This window comes from Gossypium hirsutum, chromosome A08 (assembly GCF_007990345.1).
Source record: "Gossypium hirsutum isolate 1008001.06 chromosome A08, Gossypium_hirsutum_v2.1, whole genome shotgun sequence".
In the NCBI taxonomy this organism is placed as follows: Eukaryota; Viridiplantae; Streptophyta; class Magnoliopsida; order Malvales; family Malvaceae; genus Gossypium; species Gossypium hirsutum.
The window spans coordinates 4,169,566-4,190,469 of record NC_053431.1 but is presented as its reverse complement, the minus strand read 5'-3'; the positions used below and the strand labels follow the sequence as shown (position 1 = coordinate 4,190,469).

The window sequence follows — 20,904 nt, the reverse complement described above, 5'->3', positions numbered from 1 at the left end:
AAAGGGTAAATTCACCAATAATTTGGTGGAAAATTAAATGTGTTATTATACACTGTTAAATAAATCACATTATTTTTAATTAAAACAAAATTAATCTAATCTAAAATATTAGTGATGAAATTGAAATTTTTTATAGTTTAATAACTAAAATAGAAATATTAATAGTATAGTTTACCCTATATTAAATTTAAATTGTTTTAAAAAAGTGTCCTACAAAGTGGACACGTTTTCTGATCATGATCCATCCAACGGTCCAAACATGCCCTGTGGAAAACGTGTCTACAGTTTTTCAAGCACCTGATCTCTTCCCCTCTTTCGAACTCGTTCAAGCAAACGGCACAGTTCTCCGGTGGGTCGACGACGAGCTCCTCGAACTTTATAACCGGAAAGAGAAGAGCGGGTACGGTGGTAGTCTCGGATGTTCGGGTCCGGTTTTCGGGCCAAACCATGTCCGATTCGATGAAATCGGAGAGTCCGAGGCGGTTTAAAAGGGCGGAAATTAGATTTCCGATGAAACAAAGTAATGAAAGTGCGAAAAGCAAGGGTTTGGGTAAGGTAACTTCGGCGTAACTAGCAGGAAACCCCATGAAGAAAATTTTACAGGGAAAAGGTTTTGGGTTATGTATATGGAGAAAAGGAAGGTTCAAGGTTGTTTCAGTTATGGCGTGGGTTTGATAGAGTAGTGCATGGTAAATGTGAATGAAGGGACTGCGTTATATTTATGGATAGAATTTTGTGGCTTATGAGAAGGGACGGCTGCGTTTCGGGAACTTCTTAAAACTAAAATATTAAAAAAATCCTTAAAATATATTTTTTATAAAAATACTAATATTTTAATTTAGGTCTAATTTTACCTCCTACTTTTTGGATTTTAGATATTTAATTATAATCTTTTAATTTAGAATTTAATCTTGATTTAAAAAGTTAAAAAGATATTAAATTTTTAAAAATAAAATTAAGATAATCAATACTATATCAGTGAACGTGAGGTGTAATCAAGTCGAGCTTAAATTATATAATTTAATTTAATAAATCTTGATTTTAAATGTAAATGTAGAAAATTTAAAATAGTTAAAATAAAAAAAAATTATAAATTAGCTAAAAATATCAATTTTGCATCTACCGGTATAGGACAATACAAACGAATACAAGTGGCGTTAATTGAAACGGACTTAAAAATATATAATTAATAATATTCAAACTTAAAACATAGTAACTTTCAATGTTTTTATATTTTCAACTAAAATTTCTTTTCTCTCTTTAAATTATTTTTTTATAAATATATTTGTTTGATAAATTCCGTTAACGGTGGTAATCTAATATTTTAAAAAAATATATCTTATAAAAAAATGCCTCAGCTGTCACGTGGTGTAAATGAAAAGGAGTAACGAAGTGGAAGTGTGAGACTGCTAATTAGCAATAAGCCACGAATCATCATATAATTTCTTTATTATTTATTTTAAAATAGATTTATCCCAAAGTTGGGATTATTTGTCTCGTTCAATGGATTTTGAATTAATCCCACTAAACTACTATTTAGTAATATACATCCCTAAATTATGATTTTTATTTTAAATTAATTTTTAAATTTTAAAATGTTTTAATTTTATTTCTAAATTACCGTTGTTATAACAATAAAGTCTTTTCTTTATTCAAAACTATTAATTTAATTATTAAATGGCACATCAAATTTTATGTAACTAAATTTAAAAATAAAATTTTTAAAGAAATAAAATATTGTCACATAACTTCTAAAAGAAAAAAAAACTAAAAATAAAGTAAAATTGGAGAAAAAAAAGAGTGAACAGTAAATCTTTTATAAAAGTTTCAAAAATCTTAAAATTAGGATTTTTTAAACATTTATTTAAAATTTTTATTTTAAATTATGTCTAACAAGATTTGTCATGTAATTTTACGATTAAATTAATATTTTAATAACAAAAGGACTTGATTGGCATCGATAGTTTACAGATGTATTTAAAATAATTTAAAATTTAGGGATCATTTTAAAATAAGGGTCTTAATTTTGAGGATGTTTGGTGTAATTAACTCTTATATATAGGAGTATATTTCAGAGTTAAAATATGTTATAAGTTTTTGTATTATTTGTACATTTGAATTTAGTATATTTATTTTCATTTTAAATGAATTTAATTTCACTATTTTTCGGATTTAAAAATGCAAGCTAAATTATTAATACGGTTAATTTTTATTAATTTATTAATATATTAAAAAAATTATTACACAATTATTAAGTACGCATTTTTTAAAAAGTTTATCATAAATTTAACAAAAAAATTTAACAATATTGATATTCTGCGAAACAACAAGTGGAATAAATTTCTAAAAATAAAAATATAAATAAATTTTAAATGGAAAAAGAATGTAAACACTTAAAAAACATGTTTTATTTATTTATTTTCTGAAAAAAGTGAATGAATCAAGATATGGAATTAGGTAAGTCACGTTTAAAATAATTAGCCCATTGCTGGACCATGAACAGTCCAACACCTTTCAATCGTGATATATTTATTTTGTTTAAAATATGCCATATAGTTGTATTTTTATAAATTTAAAATTTAGTCTTTATATTTTTTATTTTTAGGAGTTCAGTTCTTTTATTTTTAAATTTTTAAAATTTTGGTCCGATATTTTTAAAAATTATTTTATTAAATTTAAATTCATTACAAGTTATCTTTTAGTTATATAGCCATCAAGTGAGTTTTTTTTTTAATATCACGCCAAAAAATTTAAGAAATTAAATTTAACAATGTTCTTGAATTTTGAAAATTGAAAGATAAATAGATTAAATTCCTAAAAATAAAAGTTCATGAGTTAAATTTTAAATTTGTGAAAAGTAAAAAACTTGTGGTATATTTTGAAATAATATAATTTACGGTAATTTAGTCATTACTTAGTTATTGATGTCACGTGTTAATCAAGTACCAATAACTGAGTAATTACTAAAATACTGTAAATAATATTATTTTGAGGGTGATATTAGTTTTTATATAAAAATATAAAAAATATATTTTTATATTAACCAAAGCATTATTTGTTTTTATATTAATTTTTTTAAATATATTTATTATATATTTCTGCTTTTTTGCTCACATTTGGCATGCCATAATCTAACTAATTTATATATTTGTATAAATTTTTATATATCCACAAATTATGTTATATCAATGTTATATATTTATACTATATATTAAAATTTTAATTGGTATCATAAGTTAAGTAGACACCAACATAGCTGAATAATGGCTAGACTTTTTTTATGGGTTGAGCAACTCGACCCTACATGGGTTGGGTTTGGACAAGATCTTTTATGTTTCAAGTTTGATCGATCCAAATTCAATTTAAATAATAAAAATATTTTTAAATTTAAATTTAATTACGAAAATATATAAAACACTATAGTACTTAACATCGTTAATTTATAATGTCACCTTAAGTTTGATTTGGATTTTCTATTACTTTTTTATAAATAAAGTTAAAATATATTGTAATTCTATGTACTCTTCTTAATTTAAAATTTAATTTTTGTATTTTTATTTTTAGAAATTCAGTCCCTCTACTTTTTAGATTTAAAAATTCAGGTTCAATTGTTAATATTATCAAAATTATTTTGTTAAATTCAAGTTCATTACAACGTTTTTTTTTTGTTACGTGACTATTGATTGAGCATTTTTTTTATTTCAAAATACCATACCAACAAATTTAAAAGAAAAATTTTAACGGTATTAACAATTGGAAGTTAATTTTAAAATCTGAAAGGTAGAGGAACTAAATTACTAAAATTAAAAATATGAGACTAAATTCCAAGTTTTGGAAGAGTACAGGGACTGACAGCATATTTTAACCATATATTTATTACATAGTACTATAATAATCTAGTTTTTATTTTTATTTTTTAAATATTTGTATATCCGTATGGTATTAGTATTATTTTGGTTTGTATCTAATATTAAAATGAATAACAAGCAACGGTTATGGCCCACTGAATACTGTGATTTCAACCGCTGGATCGCCCCTAAAATTATCCATCATATATCAACGAACATAAAACAATTTGTATTGGAAGGATACTCTACGCATTTCGTATTATATTATTACTTTTCAGTACGGCTCCTCTCGCAAGGCTCCCTTGTTCTCCTTTCCCAAGGGAAACAAAATCACATTTCCTCAGCTCGATTCGCGTCAAAGGTCAGTAAACTAACTTAAATCCTTAACAATTTTTAAATCGATTTTACATTTTGTTTGGCTGCTGGGGAAACGAAAGAAAATGAAAAATAATTGATCGGAAACTTTTGAGGAAATGTTTGACATTCAAGACTGTCTGTGCATCTGAGTTTGAATTACTTATGAACTAAAACCAATTTGGGACGGAAACTGTTGGATTGTTACCTTTGTTCTTCTTCTGCGTGGGTGTGTGTGTGTGGGTTTTGCTTTCACTTTCTCAGCATCCAAACTGAGATTTAGGGCTTGTTAATATTTTGTATTTACATTATTTTAACATACCATTTTATGGAAATGTCATTGACTTGTTTAGATTTAGCTTTTACTAAGGCAACAATAAGTGTTAATGGTTTGTTGCAAATATCCAATTTAATAATCCAGAGTTGTTTCTGGTTTCAGTTGGCTAAATTCACTTTTTGGGCTATGTGAGTACCATAGTACCACTCATTTGTTTATCTGCTATAATGGCTGGAATTACGGTTTCAAGACTGAGGTCACTTTCAAATTCCTTATATTCATCTTTAAAACTGTCATCACTGCCGTTATACAGATCGTACACGTCGCTTACAAGAATCGCTGATCACAGCTATGTTAGAGCATCTTATGCTCATTTGAATAGTTTTTATGACAAAAGAGAAACTCAGTCTGCTTCAATGTTTATGAATACTCCTATTAGGGTTGCAGCATCTGATCCTTTGGCTGATACCTGTTTCCGCAAAACCAATCCCGTGTCTGTGTTACCCTCAACCTCATCAACATTGCGTTTCCGGAGTATTTTTCCTTTTGTTTCGTTAAGCCCAGTGTTGAGACATCAACCGGGTTTGCTGTCTTTCAGTAGCAAGGCAGATAAACCTGTGGAATCTGAAGTTTCAGCTGCCTCTGGTGGAGCGGGAGTAGATGTAAGTAACGGTGGTGTTATTGGCAATGATTGGATTGATAAAGTCAAAGATGCTTGGCACAGTGCTGAGGATGTACTAGGTTATACTGGGGAAAAGGCTAAAGAAGTCTCTAACAAACTGAAGCCACATGTTGAACAGTTGCTTGATACCTATCCGTATCTTAAAGATGTGGTTGCTCCAGTTGGCTTTACTTTGACTGGCACTATATTGGCTTGGGTGGTCTTGCCTAGGCTTTTAAGAAGATTTCACAATTATGCAATTCAAACTTCAGTCCTGCCTTCTGGAAGCTTGCTTGGGAATCAAGTTCCATATGAGAAAAGCTTTTGGGGAGCTCTAGAAGACCCAATGAGATATCTGATTACCTTCATGGCATTCTCTCAAATGTTAGTGGTCCTAAATTTTAATATTCAACTCTTTATCATCCATTTATTCGTTTTTTCCTGCATGTTTTGTTTTGTTTTTTGTTTTTTGTTTTTTTTTGTCAAATGTATAATAAAATATGGTGCCTTTGACTTGTAGTGGCATGATGGTGGCTCCAAGTACTATCGCATCACAATATGTTACACAGGCATGGAGGGGTGCAGCTATCCTTTCATGTGTCTGGTTTTTCTATCGTTGGAAAACAAATCTACTTGCTAGGGCACTTGCTACTCATAATTTAGCAGGGACTGATCGGGAAAAGTTGTTAACTCTGGACAGAGTTTCATCCATTGGCCTATTTGTTGTTGGGTTAATGGCTTTAGCAGAGGCATGTGGAGTAGCCGTTCAATCTATTCTTACAGTCGGTGGCATAGGAGGTGTATATTTTCTGCTAACGCATAATGTTCTCTTAGCTTGGCTTTCTAGGTTTGAATTTAAAGTGGCATTTCTGTTTTCATATACTTTCAACTTTGCTATGTTCCCTCTTACATTTTTGTCTCTCTGTGTGTGTTTGTCTGCACGATTTTGAATATTTTGCTTGTTCTGAACTTAAAGCAGAGGCTAGACTTCAGCTATATTGCTGATGATATGTAAAGTACAATTTGGATTTGATTAACTTTCTATAACATATTCCTTACCATTTCTGATCCTGCTGCTTGTGAGCTATAGCAGGCTTGTAGTATGCTAAGTTTATATAATCATAGTTTTTCATTTGATTTGCCAAAATTTTTTGTATAAATCATAATTGCTCTTATCTATCATATCTCCACTAGGACTTTTCTTGTAGTATTTTTAAATATCAATCTTTATTCTTGGAATGATTTTGAAGAATATGCAATGGTTTGCAAATGATGTTTTTGTGTTTTGTTGCCAAAATGAGATGATGCCTGATTGCCATTTCTTGAAACTTCATATTTGTAGTTAATGGTACATATAACTTGTTATTGACTGTAAAATAATCGTATAACTGATTCAATCCTCCTCATAGGGGTGGCTACTGCTTTTGCTGCCAAGGACATCCTTGGAAATGTGCTCAGTGGATTGTCTATGCAGTTCTCAAAACCTTTTTCATTGGGTGATACAATAAAGGTAACACCTAAGTGAGCTGATATTTTCTTTTAGTGGAAGACAAGAGTTTTCTTTCTTTCACCAATGCTAATGGATCCAATCAGCTTTTTCATAGTTAGAAGTCCAGAAGGAGAAATGGAATGGCTTTCTTTATTTTCTGAACATTGTATCGGCTGAAGTGTGTATTTCATGCTTGGTATCAAGAATTGGGCTTCTTGGAGAATTGTGCACGGCGTAATTGATCTACTTATTAATTTATTATACTTCATTGCCTGGTTTTTTGTGAATCAATCACTCTTTACTTTCAAGTTAGCACTTATTGGTTATGTATATCCAAGGCACTCTGTTGCTCCTTATTGTACAACTAATAAACCCTTCAGTTATTTCTCTGATCTATGCTTAAACACAAGGATATATAGGTATTCAGTAATCCTGACTGTTCCGAAGATGTTTGGTTTGTATTCCATCTTACTAGGAACTGTGCCCGTAAAATCTAATTGCCTTGTATTTTGGTGGTACCAGATGATTCATGATTATCTTGTGATATTGACTAGTTTGGAATTGATCTTTTTTGTTTGTTTTTTTTTCCTTTTCTGTGTGAAGTTATACATATATATATTTTAATTGCAGGCAGGATCTATAGAAGGTCAGGTAGTGGAAATGGGACTTACGAACACGACATTACTAAACTCTGAGAAATTTCCAGTTCTGGTTCCTAACTCACTCTTTTCCAGTCAGGTTTGTTTTTCACAAGTCATCGACTTTACTGAGAGTATGCTTATTTGCTTGTCAACACATTACATTCGAGTCATCCAAAACCATCAGTCTTGGTTATTCCCCATGTAAAACTTTTAGGTTATTGTGAACAAATCACGTGCCCAATGGCGTGCAGTGGTGACCAAAATTCCCTTGGAAATCGAAGGACTTGACAAGGTTCCCCAGATATCAGATGACATTAAGAATATGCTGCGATCAAACTCGAATATTTTCTTGGGAAAGGAGGCTCCTTATTGTTTCCTGTCTCATATCGACAGTTATTATGCAGAACTGACCATTGGATGCAATCTCAGACGCATGGTAATCTCTCATTATCAGTTCCTTTTTTCTGATATATTTTGTATGATCTTGATCTAGCAATCTACCATTGCTTTACCAGTTTCCTTAACCTTTTACAAGTTCCATATTAATACTGAATCCCACTTAGAGATGGCAAAAACCCAGATTTGGTCCATGGATTTCACACAAGTCCAATCCAAATGGGAGGGTTTCTTGTTCTTTTTTTAACAAGAGGAGGTGGGCAGTGGAGCAAGGCAATTCTGGTAAATGCTTGATCAGATCCGCCCATCTGCCTTCTAAAATTACTATTTTACCCCTTAAATATAATTTAAACATTTATGCGAAGATAAGGTAACCTTTGCCCCTACCTCGCTCCATTGTCATCCATAATCCCACCAGATAAAACAGATGTGAAAACGTAACTATCTGCACTAACAAACACGCATAGCTCTCAACCTTGACTTGTTTTCCTCCTCAATATTTGTTGTGAATGCCAGGCGAGCTCGGCAGCATCTTTTTTTCTAAAATTCATCACTTCAGGCCTCACTTGTGTTTTGTCTTTTTCTCATTTCACTGATATCCTCCATTGTTGTTGTTTGGTATGTAACTATAGAGCAAAGATGAAATATACTCTGCACAACAAGATATTCTTCTGCAGTCGGTCCAGATTATTCGGAAGCATGGTGCTAAATTGGGCAGTGGCTCATTCCAAGGTACGACCACTCAGTGATGCAGCAAATGAAGAATGATATTGTTTGTGTAGAGTCCGAGCTACGAGATCGTATCCCAGGCTTCTGGAAATGTCCATTGCACTGATTTACAGACATGTTCAGTTTAAAGTGATTTTTGTTTACAGTGAGCTTGTGAAGAAATGGCTTTTGACTTGGTGAAATGTTTGTTTTTTTTTTTTTTGGCTCAGCTGACCAATGAAGTATAGGACTGTATTCTTGCCAATATCAACAATTTTTTTCTCCTTTTATTTCTATATATATATATACTTAAATACATAGTTTTATTTTTAATATCAGTATTCATCTTTTATTACTATTTTTGTTTCATGAAATTTCTAATCGTACCAGTTGATACTATATTTTAATTTTTTTAAAAATCAATTGTTATTTTTTTCTTGATTATTTTTAGTTTTCATAATTATATTTAAAAATATGATAAGTTGTTTAACTTAATTAATAATTTATACTATTTATTAATGTCTAAAAGACTTTAGATATTAAAGATTTATAATTTTACATGTATATCTGCAATATTTATATTTATAAACTTAAGAATATGTTATAAATGGATCTGAAAATTATTTAAAAATATCAATAAATTTAAAATAGTAATAAAAATAAACTGATAGTATATCGGTCTTGTTTCATGACAAAACTAAAATAAAATAAAATGTGGATGTGTTAGGAATTCTCATCAAAACCATAATTTTAAATAATAATAAACACAAAAAAATAAAAATAGTCTCAAAATCTATGAACCAAACATCAAGCACGTTTCCATGGATGCTACATTCAGGTTTTCCATTAAAATTCAGATAAGAACACTGCAATCCGATTATGGTTTCCCAACATGCAAAGGCCATTTCTCAACCAAGAAAAAGAATGGGCAAGGATTAAATTATAAATTCAGCTTTTAATAATTAACTGTTAAGTGGTACCAATTGCTTTAACCAAAAATTTGCAATGCCGAAAAAGAATGGCATTATTTGCTTCTTAAATGAATTTGATTGAAGTAGAAAAAAAAAAAAAAAGGTGAAGAAATCTGGCTTTAATTTAGTTACTTCCGGTGTTTACCATGTTCATCTTCTCAGGCTCAATTGCCGCTTCGTTTGCCGCCGATGCTGCATCATCTAAACCCAATCTCTGCAACTCCTTCGAGAATCCATTCACGTCTTTGGGATTCATTCTGTATGGGGTGTGTGAAGGACCAGGGAACGAACCATTTGTTACTTCTTCTTTGTACTCTAAGAGAGCTTTGTTTATAATGTCTCCGACACGAGCAAACTGCTTGCAAAACTTTGGAGTAACCTGCAGAATCCGTTTTTGAGTACATTCTATTTATACTAAGGAAAGAATCTGCAAGATAAAAACAGCAATAGTTTGGTTAACCTTTGCGTGATGCGGGTGTTGCAGCATTCCAAGTAGATCATGGTAAATTAGAACCTGTATCAACAAAAATCATGACTAACTGCAAGTAGTTGTACGTGAAGCAAATAAAAGAAGATTAAAAAGGTCAGGAATATAATCATATGACAACACGATACCGAAATATAGCCTTTTTAGTCTCTTCGAAACAAATATCGTATAACAACCATGCAGCACAAACACAAAGCAAGACGATTGCAACATGAAATAAAGGATTAAGAGTAACACAATCATTTCAATAAGAACTCGTAAACCGTATTACTTGATACATGTATGTGCTAGACACATATGCTTTAAGAAAAATGAATAATCCAAGCAACATAGCTTATAAAGAAGCTCGAAAGTAGAGTGGAGAAAGCAATGTTGCTGAACTTATGCATCAAACCTAAGCTTTTTCTGCAGGACAGTGGAACCATAACACTCCCTTTTTGAGTAAAAACTCCATTTTCATGGTCTAATTAGCTATTGGTTCGTATATGAAAAAAAGAAAAAAAAAAACTTGAGGTCCATAGTTATAGCATCAAACTAAGCTTTTCTCTAGAACAGCATCAGCCAAATACTTTCGTAAATGTAAAGAAGAGACTATGGACAAAATCAGACGATATTTATCCGATAAAACTAGTAACTCTAAACTCTTTGGATGTTTCCATAATAAAAAATGCTCCTTAGTTCTGCTTTTCAGATAGGGAATGGGGCAACCGACTAAATGTTCTAAAGCTCAATTGAACTACAATTCGATAGGCAGTTCTGAAAGTAGAGACACAATATTTTTACTACGAACTGCAGATCATTACAATCATGTATCTACAAACAGAGTTACGTTTAGTAGTATGAAATAAACCTGTCCACTGCAAAAAGGACCAGCTCCAATGCCAATTGTGGGAATTTGGAGAGCAGATGTGGCTGCAGCAGCCACAGGTGCCGGAACACATTCCAAAACGACCGAAAAACATCCAGCTTCTTGCAAAGCCATGGCGGTCTCTACAACCTGCATAAACCGAACCCGAAATTTAACATATTTCAGAAACATGCATATGCATATAATCAAAGGTAAATCCTAAGAGAGGGGAAAGAGAAGGCAAATGAAAGTGACCTTGACTGCACTAGCAACATTTTTGCCTTGAGGCCTGAATCCTCCAAGTACACTAATTGCCTGTGGAGTAAGTCCGACATGTCCGATAACCGCGATTCCAGCCTCAACGATGGCTTTTGCGGCGGTGATTCTCGAAGGGGACCCTCCTTCCAATTTGATAGCATCCATCCCTCCTTCTTTTAAGATCCTAACAGCTGTATCAACTGCCTGCTCATGATCAAAACTGCAATGAGCCAATAACATTAAACATCACCAAACTATATCCTACACATGTTCCTACAAAGCTCCATCTTTCCAGAGATATCGCTGAGGAACCCTCAATGGATCATTATTTTCCCGTATCGAACTGGACTCCGCAGAGAGCCTGAGTGCGTCTCGAGATACAGAGGGTATTGTCTAGAAACAACATACGTAAAAGCTAGAGGACAGAACAGGAGAGGCATGTCTCGAGAAATGGTTTCACTGTTTTGAGACATTCTTCTATTTTGTTAATTTGAGTTAGGATTCACATCCTGACTCCGTATTTGGTCTCACATGACCATGCGTCAATATTAGTAGGCCCATTTGATCTCATATACATGTAATTTTACTTGTACAACATTAAATTATATAATTATGTCATGCACGCTGGTTTAACTTATATAATAAGTTTGACAGTAATCTGAGTTGCTCCGGCAACGAAACTTGACATCTCAAAATCGGATTTAGTTATCGAGTCGAATGTGGAGTGTCATGTTCGGGCCTGAGTGCCTCGAGAGAGTGCTTAAAGAGGTGGTGGGGGAAGCGCCTCCTAAGGCACTCAGACTCTTAAAAAAGTCGAGACAAAATACCACTTCCACTTGGAAACCATACCAAGCCGTTGAGTTCCGCCTTCCCACAACAAACATAATACAATAATTTTGACCTTGAAATGTAATGAGAATTCATTCAAATAATGCTTCTTCATCACTACCAAGTAATATATATATTTTTTTGTTCCTGGAGGTACCTACCTGACTGGTACTAGTCTCATAGGTCCCAAACGGCAAGTCACCAACGAGCAAAGGGCGCTTAGCGCCGCGAGCAACGGCCCGGCAATGGACGAGCATTTCATCGAGCGTGATAGGAAGAGTGGTGTCGTGGCCGTGAACGACCATGGAAGCAGAGTCACCGACGAGGCAGATATCGATGCCGGCGGTGTCGAGGTGGACCGCCGACGGGTAGTCGTAGGCTGTTACCATGGTGATTGGCTCACCTTTATTGTATTTTTGCCTTAGCTGGTTAAGCGTCACTCTCTGATTGGGCGTTTGAGGTTTTGGGCCACCGTAGACGGTGTTCTCCGGGACGTTGCTCAGATGGCGAATTAGGGAGGCGCTGGCGAGTGAAGAAGCCTTGGATAACTTGTGTAAAAACGCCATTTTTGTCGGAGATTGTCACAGAAACAAGTGATTAAAATGTGTTTTGGGAAGTGAGAATTAATTGATTTGTTATATATGGTAGCTATTGATGCCATTGGGAAGTGTAAAGTGACGAAATTAGTGTATAAGGCTGCGGACGGTGGCGGCGCCACCTGCACCAACTTCCCACCGCCATTTTAGACGAATAATATTAAATATTATAGGTAAAAAGACATCTACATTCATTTTGAAATTGAGTAAATTAGAATCTCTTAATCTATACTAATTTAAATCATAATTAATTGTACATAATTTGAATAATATAATAACAAATCTAGCCTTTAATGTTTTATTTTATTATTTTGGTTTTATTTTTAAAAAAATATAATAAATTTAACTTCAACATTTATACATTTATATAGATGTTATGAGACAAATTTATTAAATTAAAATTAAATTAATAAAATATGTAAATTTCAAGAATTAAATTTATGATTATACTGATTAAAATAATGTACAATTGATCGAAAAAATTATTTTTAATTATTCAAATTTAAAATTAAAAGAGTCGGAGAAATTTTTTACCAATATTATAAGATTACAGTTATATAAAATATGTATTAACTTGGTAATGAAAAAAAGAGTTAAACTTAAATATAAAATTATGATACAAAAATGGCATTGTTGATATACCAATGTTTATTCAACTTCTCAAATCATTGGTATAATAATAAAATAAAAAATTAAATATTAAACTTAACATAAAATTATGATCTAAAAATGGCATTGCTGGCACCAAAGGCAATGGCTGGGACCAATGTTTCAAAAATTCAACTAATAGTTGAATGAATTTAATTAGTTGGATTTTTGGTTCAACTATTTAATATATTAGATCATTATCCAATAATATTTGAATAAAAATTAAAAATTTATTAAAATTATTAAAAAAATTATAAACTAGTTCAATTGAATTTTTTTTCGATTATGAGCAATTCACTCAAAAATTAATTTAATATTTATCGTGATATGTCGAAATTGAATTCTCCCTATCATCATCGTCACCTACAGCCACCTTCAATCCAAAAGTAATTTTAATATCAAAGATAATCATATTTATTTGTCAGTTGGATATGATTAATTTTTTTTATGGCACAATATTTTTTTTATCATACTGTATTAGGCTAAGAAAATTATTGAAAATCAAAACTCGTACCATCTAAAGTGTTACAATCAAATCTTATAATTTTTTTTAATAAATTAGTAACATTGATTAATATGAAATTAAAAGAAACAATGAAACATTCAACGACAAATTATATTTGTTGGGTATAAAAAATATTTAATACATGTAGGATGGTATGATATATTGTATTATAAGAGAGAACTCAAGTTAGAATTCTAAAGTTGATAATATTAGGAGGTGCAGTCACAAAAAACCTCCGAAATATAAAATACTCTTAAATTTTGATTAAAAAAAAATTCGAACAGTAAATATCTGATAGGAAGGATAATTTGATCTAAAAAATATAAAATATTACAGGTTAAATTATGCACTTAGTCCTTATACTTCTACATAATTTGAGATTCAATCCTTGTACTTTAAAATTTAAAAGTTCAATCCTCTTGTTTTTTTCAATTTAAAAATCTTAGTTCAATAATTGTTGTTGTTGTTGTTAGTTTTCGTCAAAATTTGTTAGCTTGACATTTATTTTTCATCAATCATGTATTACGTCATATGAGGACAACTTAATTGCTATGTTAATATGAGATTTGATAATAAAAAAACACTAACAATATTATTGATTGGACTAAGATTACTAAATTAGAAAAATAAAAGGACTTAATTTTCACGTTTTTTAAGTATAGAGACTGAATCCCGAATATTATCAATGTATAGAGACTAATGTCAAATTTTAACCGATATTTCATATAATAGCAATTAAGGATAATTCAATATAAATGCCGCTGCTAACTTATTATTTTAAAAACCTAAAATAGTAAGTAAAAGATTCCAAAAATGGAAGTTGATTTATTCTGATAAACTAAAATAAATTCTTTGCCAGTTATATGGTTGTCGCAAAAATGAACATATAGATAATAGTGAATAGAGTGGAATCTACAGATACAGATGATAATTTTATTTCTTTATTAATAAAGTAAAATAAAAATAAGGAGTTAAAAATTAAACTAAATCAAGGTAAAAAGATATCATAAAATAAAATATAAAAAAAATTAATGAGATGAAACTTTAGCTAAAAGTAAAATATTCGTTTGATTCGTAAGCTTGATTATTGATATAAAGATAATTTTAAATGTTCTTTAATAAACTAGTTATACTTGTCGACGTTACGCTTAGTAACCAATCTCTCCTTACCGTCTCCATAACCTAGGGGCTCATTTAAAATTACTTCTCTTATCAATAAACAACCCTACAACTTCGTGCTTAAAATTTAATTTACCGGCAAGAGAGAGCTAGTTTCACAAACAAACTCACCTTAACAAGTTTATTTAAGTTAGATCATATGCCCACATAATATATTCAACAAATCTGAATATTTATAATTAAATCGGAATACATGCAAACACCAAACAAAAAAGAAAATATTAACAACAATAAGATAACATAAACTTTGCCAATCAAACTTAAAAAATTGTTTTAACTATAAAAAATTTAGAAATTTATGAACTAAAACTAAGTAGCCATGTCTAGTTCTTAGTTTATTTAAAGGACAAAAATAAATATATTGAAAAAGATTTAGATGTCAAAAAATTTCTTAAGAAAATGTAAAAGAAAAAAATCAATTAAACCCCTCTATTAAATTTGTTCTCAATTAAATCTCTGTCGTTAATTAAAATAATCGATTAAGCCATTTCATTAACGAATTTCATCATTGACCACGTTATTTGTTAAAACAAATTGATAGACCAATCAAATGAAGACTCACGACAACTAAGAGCATTTGCCAATTTTTTATTGATAAAGGAAAGGGGAAACTGAATTGTTTGGATGTTAAGTTGTTGTCATTGGCAGGACAAACAATGTTGGCGAAATCGGTGTTGTTAGCTATATTAGGTTACTTCATGCAGTCAACAATGTTTCCTGTACATATCTATGAGAAAATTGAGCAGATTGTTGGATAGTTTGTTTGGAGTTCAACTAGTGGAAAGAAGATGGCATTAGTCAAATGGGATACTTGTTGTCAACCTATTAAGATGGGGGCCTTGGTTTGAGGAGGCTGGTGCCTCAAAATATCTCGTTTCTTATGAAACTAGCCTATTAGATAGTGACCAAGCTAGACGCGCTATAGGTCAAAGTACTGCGTAGTAAGTATAAGATGTCGGAGTTATGCCCACTCTCGATAAATAAAATCTAATTGCTCTTATGTGTATGGCACTCGATATCCAATATTTGGGAACGGTTTCAGAAGAACTTGTACTGGAGCTTAGGGAATAGCAAATCAATTAGTTTCATGCAGGATGTTTGGATCCCTGATTTGAGGCCTCTATATGAATATCTGTCTTCTAATGCAATAATTTCGGCACACCTTAAAGTGGCTGATTTTGTGTATTCGGATGGATGCTGGAAGTGGTCAGAGTTGAGGCATTGATTTAGCAGTGAGATTTTGGATTACATTGTTGCATGTCACTCGCCTAATGATGTTCCGGGTAATGATACATGCTTATGGAGACAGAATGTTAATGGTAGGTTCTTAGTTAAGGTTGCTTATAAGTGCATTTTTCAGTTCGATGTTCCCCATGTCGACACTGGGTGGAAGGAAATTTGGAACAATGCCTTATCTCCAAGAATTAAACACTTCTTATGGTTAGTGATGCACCGAAGACTTTTTAGTAATTATGAAAGGGTTAGGAAAAGACTGACTGACGAAGCAAGATGTTTACTCTGTGGAGGATTTCATGAAATTGATTTGCATGCATGATGAGATTGTCGGTTTGCAACTGAAGCCTGGATGAAGATAATTTCAACTGATTGTGTACCTCGATTATTTGAGTTGAATTTGCTCAAGTAGGTGAGTGCCAATCTTAGAGGAGAGTTTTGGATTGGATCTACTGGAGCAGAGTCTCGAGTGATCTTTGCGGTTTTGTGTTGGATTTTGTGGAAAAATAGGAAGCGCCGAGTATTTTGCCATTAATGTTTGCGAAACAAATCTCAAGGGTAGTAGAACTAGAGGCTCCCAAGTTGTGCAGACTAGATGGTGTCCACCCAGTCATTGATGGCTCAAAGTCAATACGAATGGAGCGGCTCGTAGAAATGGCAATTAGTCAGCAGCTAAGAGTGTGTTACGGGACTCATCGAGGAATTGGATTGAAGGGTTTCAAAGATTTGTTGGAAGGGCTCGGTTGTGAATTCAGGCGATTCTACGTGGCTTAAAAATAGCTCGGAGTAAAGGCTACACTAAGGTGATTATAGAAACTGATTGCATGATGGCATGATGGCAGTGAATATGATTAAATAATGCTTGGGAAGTACACGCTCGATGACTCTTATTAAGAAAATCAATGAAGTGTGTCGACAGTTTTCAACTGTCAACTTCCAGTTTGTGAGTAGGGAAGGAAATATGGTCGCTGATTGATTAACTCGATCATGTCTTTCTAATGATGTTGATTTAGTTACTATTGATGTTCTTACATTCTATGTTAGGAGACTACTTTTAGAAGATAAAATAAGTGATCCCTATGTAAGAATAAATTGATTTAAGGCAAAGTGATGCCTTCTCTTATTTATAAAAAAAAAGAAAAAAAAATTATGTAAGCTTTCGAGTCACCTCATGAGTTGTTACTATATTTGAATTTTAATTCAATTAGTTAATTTATAGTTTAGATTGTTCTAGTTCATAGTTTATTTATACTGTAATAGTTTAATTATTTATTTTAATTTGTAATCCATTTACGATGTAATAGTTTGATTCTGTACTTAGTGATTATTTATACAAATATCTATATTTACCATTTGGTTTTACTGTACTTGTAAACTTTCAAAAGGAAAATACAAGATATTAAAATAATATACTCATACTTATTATATATAAAAATTTTGAATGAATTGGTGTCATCTAAACCGAGTCTTCACTCAATTGATAAATTATTAAAATTTAAATTATTATTAAATTTGGAGTGACTTTTGTGATTTTAAAATATATAATGATAATTAATTTATTTTTATAATTTTAATATGTAAAATTTATTAATAAAAATAATATCTTATTTTAATAACAATTTAATAATATAATCATAAATAGTATCAATAAAAAATATAATCATCAATAAATGGTAATTTATTTATAGTTTTTTTTTCTCATTAATTTGATTTATATAGATTATGGATAATAGTTTTGATTGATGGCATCTAGCTGCCTCTAAAGGAAATTCCTCAGATTCACAACTTAATGAAATAATAGATAAAGGAAAATATAAAGGTCTAATTCAGGATTCAGTATCTGTACTCTCTGAATTTTTAAAATTTAATTCTTTTATTTTTTAATTTCAACAATTTGATCCTTCTATTTATTTGATTTACAAATTAAAATACTCATTAATTGATTTCCATTCGAATACCATCTATTCAAATTTAATGAAAGTGTATTATTAGTATTATAAATTGTAATTTAGTTTTTAAAAATTAGATAAAGAGGATTGTTATTCCTCGATTTTCAAATGATAATTTACATTTAAGGTTATTAAATTATTTATAAATTTATGTTTTGATTACTTCACTTTAAAAAAAGTACAAAATAATTTTTGAATTATTCGAAATTTTTATTTAAATTATTGAGTTGTTAAGACTACTCCTATATGGCATTTTCTATTTACACTGTCTGTACCAATTGAAAAGCTCTCATCCACTTTTTTTTTACAATTTAGTTTTTTTCATAAAATAACTTTGAACATCATGAATCTGCGAAACAAAATCTAAACAACTTTCTTCTCTAATATCTGACATTGATCGTCAGATTGATTTGAACCTAAAGTATGTTCTACTTGTTGATGGGTATTGATCCATCATAACAATTATTGAATCGTCACTTGAAGCTCATTAGATGATTAAAAAAAACCTTAGCATCCAATGACTTAAATAAAAAATTTTAAACAGTTTAGTAACTTTAAATGAAAATTTTTAAATAATTTAATGATTATTTTTATAATTTTTTTTAAGTTAATTGGCCAAAGGTAAAATTAGTAATAGTTTATTAATTTTTGCGTAGAATCGTTCGGTTGAAATCGGGAAAAAAAAATTGCGATCCCTTATTCCCTCTTAGATTCTCTGGCTATCCAAACAACCCTATCCTGGAAATTTCCCACTTTTTATTCCGTCCAAAGAAAATGGCATTTAATTCCCTTCCTTTCTTTTAATCCCACCTTCTCTACTCCAAATTTTCTCGAGAACCATACTTCGAGATGGCATTTCTCATGCCTTCACCTGAAATTTCCACCGCCTCTGCAAATTTTTTCTCTAACCCTACCCCCCGCCCTAAATTCCTCAAGAGCTGTGCGATTTCGAAGAACGACGACGAGAAAGTTTGGTCAAGGACCAACGCTAGGGTCGGTGTTAAAGATGCCGGCAGTACGGTTTCGTGTTTGAGCCAAAACTTGAGGTTGTACGTACAATTTTCGGCTCCAGTGAAGCGAGGATCGAAGCCCAGCAAAGAGGAAGAGGAGAAGCAGGATTATTACGTGAATATGGGTTACGCTATTCGGACCTTGAGAGAGGAGTTTCCGGACATCTTCTACAGAGAGCTTAGTTTTGATATTTACAGGTTCGGATTCAATATTCCCGCATTTGATTTCTTTGAAATGGAGTAAATAATTGAGAATTCTGTAAAATAAATTCGATTTTTCAAAGTTTTCCTTGTTCATCTGCTGATTTTGGATTCTCATCGTTAAATTCAAAAAAAAAAAAAGAGAGAGAAAGGTGATGACATTTGTTTGAATAACGCGTACTTATTCATTCCGAGCTTATGTTTTTGATGTAATTAGATGTTTTTGAATGTTGATCTTTTGTTTGAATGTTGATTGTTTGTGTGTGTGTGTATAAGGAAAAAAGTATTGGCGCTTAGCTTAGAACATAGAGAACTCTGTTAATAGTATCCATGTTTGATTGGTTTTACAAATTGATGGATGGCAAAGGTGGTTTTGTTAAGGGCAAGGTGTGCACTCTATGCGTTCGAACCCTTGTATTGACTAAGGCACGAAGCGCTAAAGACAAGCGTTTTTGCTCGAGTGAAATAATGTGCAACATGCATGTGTGTGCATTTTTGTATATCTATTAGTCTTGATGAGTACGTGCTTGTGTGTATAATAAGCTTAAGATTTATACTCATGATAATAAACTCTGAAAGTTGGTCGAATTTGTTTAGTGAACAAGCTAATTTTTCTTTTAATTTTGTTGGCCGGTGTGCATGATTTCTTTTGGTCCTATGCCTGTCGTCGTATACTCAAATATTGAGAAGGATCCCTTTTCAAAAATGGTTTTTCTTTTTTTGTGTGTGTGTGTTGCCTTACAAAAGTGCATGCCTTGGTGTGCCGAGCTTGTGCCTACTGAATGCGCCTGGCCTAAAGGGGTTCGAGGTGCTTTTGTTTGATGCTAAGGCGCAATGCCTAGGTGCTTGTCTTAACAATACTGGATAAAGTTATGCCGAATGTGCATAAATAGCATAAGCCACTAGGTTGATGCATGCTGCTGCCTTCCTCGTGTAAATAGATTATGGGCTTTTCTATGTGACACCTCTATAAATGCAGGAGGATTAATTTTCTCATATACTGTCCATCTTTATACTCCATGTTCTGACAAAGTTACTTCTCCTCCATTTAGGGATGACATTGTATTCAAAGATCCTCTCAATACTTTCATCGGAATCGACAATTATAAATCAATCTTCCGGGCACTGCGATTCCATGGGAGGATATTTTTCAAAGCTCTCTGGCTCGACATTGTCAGTGTATGGCAGCCAATGGAGAATGTTGTAATGGTTCGCTGGACCATCCATGGCATTCCACGAGTCCCATGGGAGAGTCGTGGTCGATTCGATGGCACTTCTGAATACAAACTCGACAAGAAGGGTAAAATATATGAGCACCGAGTTGACAACATCGCACTGAATTCACCCCCTAAGTTTCAAGTGCTAGCTGTGGAAGATCTAATCCGATCTGTAGGTTGCCCCTCAACCCCAAGGCCAACTTACTTCGAGATTTCATCAGCTTCACCTCCAGAAAAAACATAATAAAACTACCTTAAGTTCTTTATAAATTTTGGTAAATAATGTGTTTCATGGTCTGTTGAGCTATATATAGCATGAAATGGGTGTTATTAATGTGTAAAAAACTTGGTTTAGATCACAAAGCTAGCACTTAGTATTTGCTTGGGTTGTGTTCTCATATTATGATATCAAACAAGTTGTATGGTTTTGTAAAAATACAAGTATATTGAAGTTCGCTGTAAAATGGAATTATTAGCTCTATTCAACTAAGCTCCTGTAAGTGTTTTTTTAAGTGATTTTAAAAGAAAAATTGCTTGCATTTGCTGGGATTCGAACTTGGGTCTTTTGCTTGGAAGGCAATTATAATAATAAAGAAGTATT

General features: G+C 31.8%; 4 protein-coding genes across 6 annotated transcripts; 2 read left to right on the top strand and 2 right to left on the bottom strand.

The window, feature by feature from the left end:
* Positions 1-197: 197 nt before the first annotated feature.
* Positions 198-693, bottom strand: LOC107930479 (brassinosteroid-responsive RING protein 1). The gene has a single exon (XM_016862147.2). The coding sequence runs from the start codon at positions 585-587 to the stop codon at positions 198-200; it is 390 nt and encodes a 129-aa protein (XP_016717636.1). The 5' UTR covers positions 588-693.
* A 3,389-nt stretch (positions 694-4,082) lies between these two features.
* On the top strand, positions 4,083-8,707 carry LOC107930506 (mechanosensitive ion channel protein 1, mitochondrial). 3 transcript variants are annotated; one of them, XM_016862171.2, is made up of 8 exons: positions 4,083-4,209; positions 4,642-4,735; positions 4,919-5,524; positions 5,661-5,938; positions 6,550-6,650; positions 7,260-7,367; positions 7,485-7,706; positions 8,299-8,707. In XM_016862171.2, exons 2-8 carry the CDS (start codon positions 4,707-4,709, stop codon positions 8,413-8,415), a joined length of 1,461 nt encoding a protein of 486 aa, XP_016717660.1. In that variant the 5' UTR covers positions 4,083-4,209; positions 4,642-4,706; the 3' UTR covers positions 8,416-8,707. The 3 variants fall into 3 exon arrangements, with proteins under 3 accessions (XP_016717660.1, XP_016717659.1, XP_040931598.1); XM_016862170.2 differs by having other exon boundaries at positions 4,642-5,524; XM_041075664.1 differs by lacking the exons at positions 7,485-7,706; positions 8,299-8,707 and having other exon boundaries at positions 4,642-5,524; positions 5,661-5,987; positions 7,260-7,370.
* A 605-nt stretch (positions 8,708-9,312) lies between these two features.
* LOC107930502 (3-methyl-2-oxobutanoate hydroxymethyltransferase 1, mitochondrial) lies at positions 9,313-12,559 on the bottom strand. The gene is made up of 5 exons (XM_016862167.2): positions 11,927-12,559; positions 10,935-11,141; positions 10,683-10,829; positions 9,806-9,859; positions 9,313-9,724 (listed from the first exon to the last, which is right to left on the bottom strand). Exons 1-5 carry the CDS (start codon positions 12,329-12,331, stop codon positions 9,470-9,472), a joined length of 1,068 nt encoding a protein of 355 aa, XP_016717656.1. The 5' UTR covers positions 12,332-12,559; the 3' UTR covers positions 9,313-9,469.
* Positions 12,560-18,504: 5,945 nt separating this feature from the next.
* LOC107930503 (uncharacterized) lies at positions 18,505-20,793 on the top strand. The gene is made up of 2 exons (XM_016862168.2): positions 18,505-19,083; positions 20,139-20,793. The coding sequence occupies exons 1-2, from the start codon at positions 18,725-18,727 to the stop codon at positions 20,545-20,547; spliced, it is 768 nt and encodes a 255-aa protein (XP_016717657.1). The 5' UTR covers positions 18,505-18,724; the 3' UTR covers positions 20,548-20,793.
* The last annotated feature ends 111 nt before the right edge of the window (positions 20,794-20,904 follow it).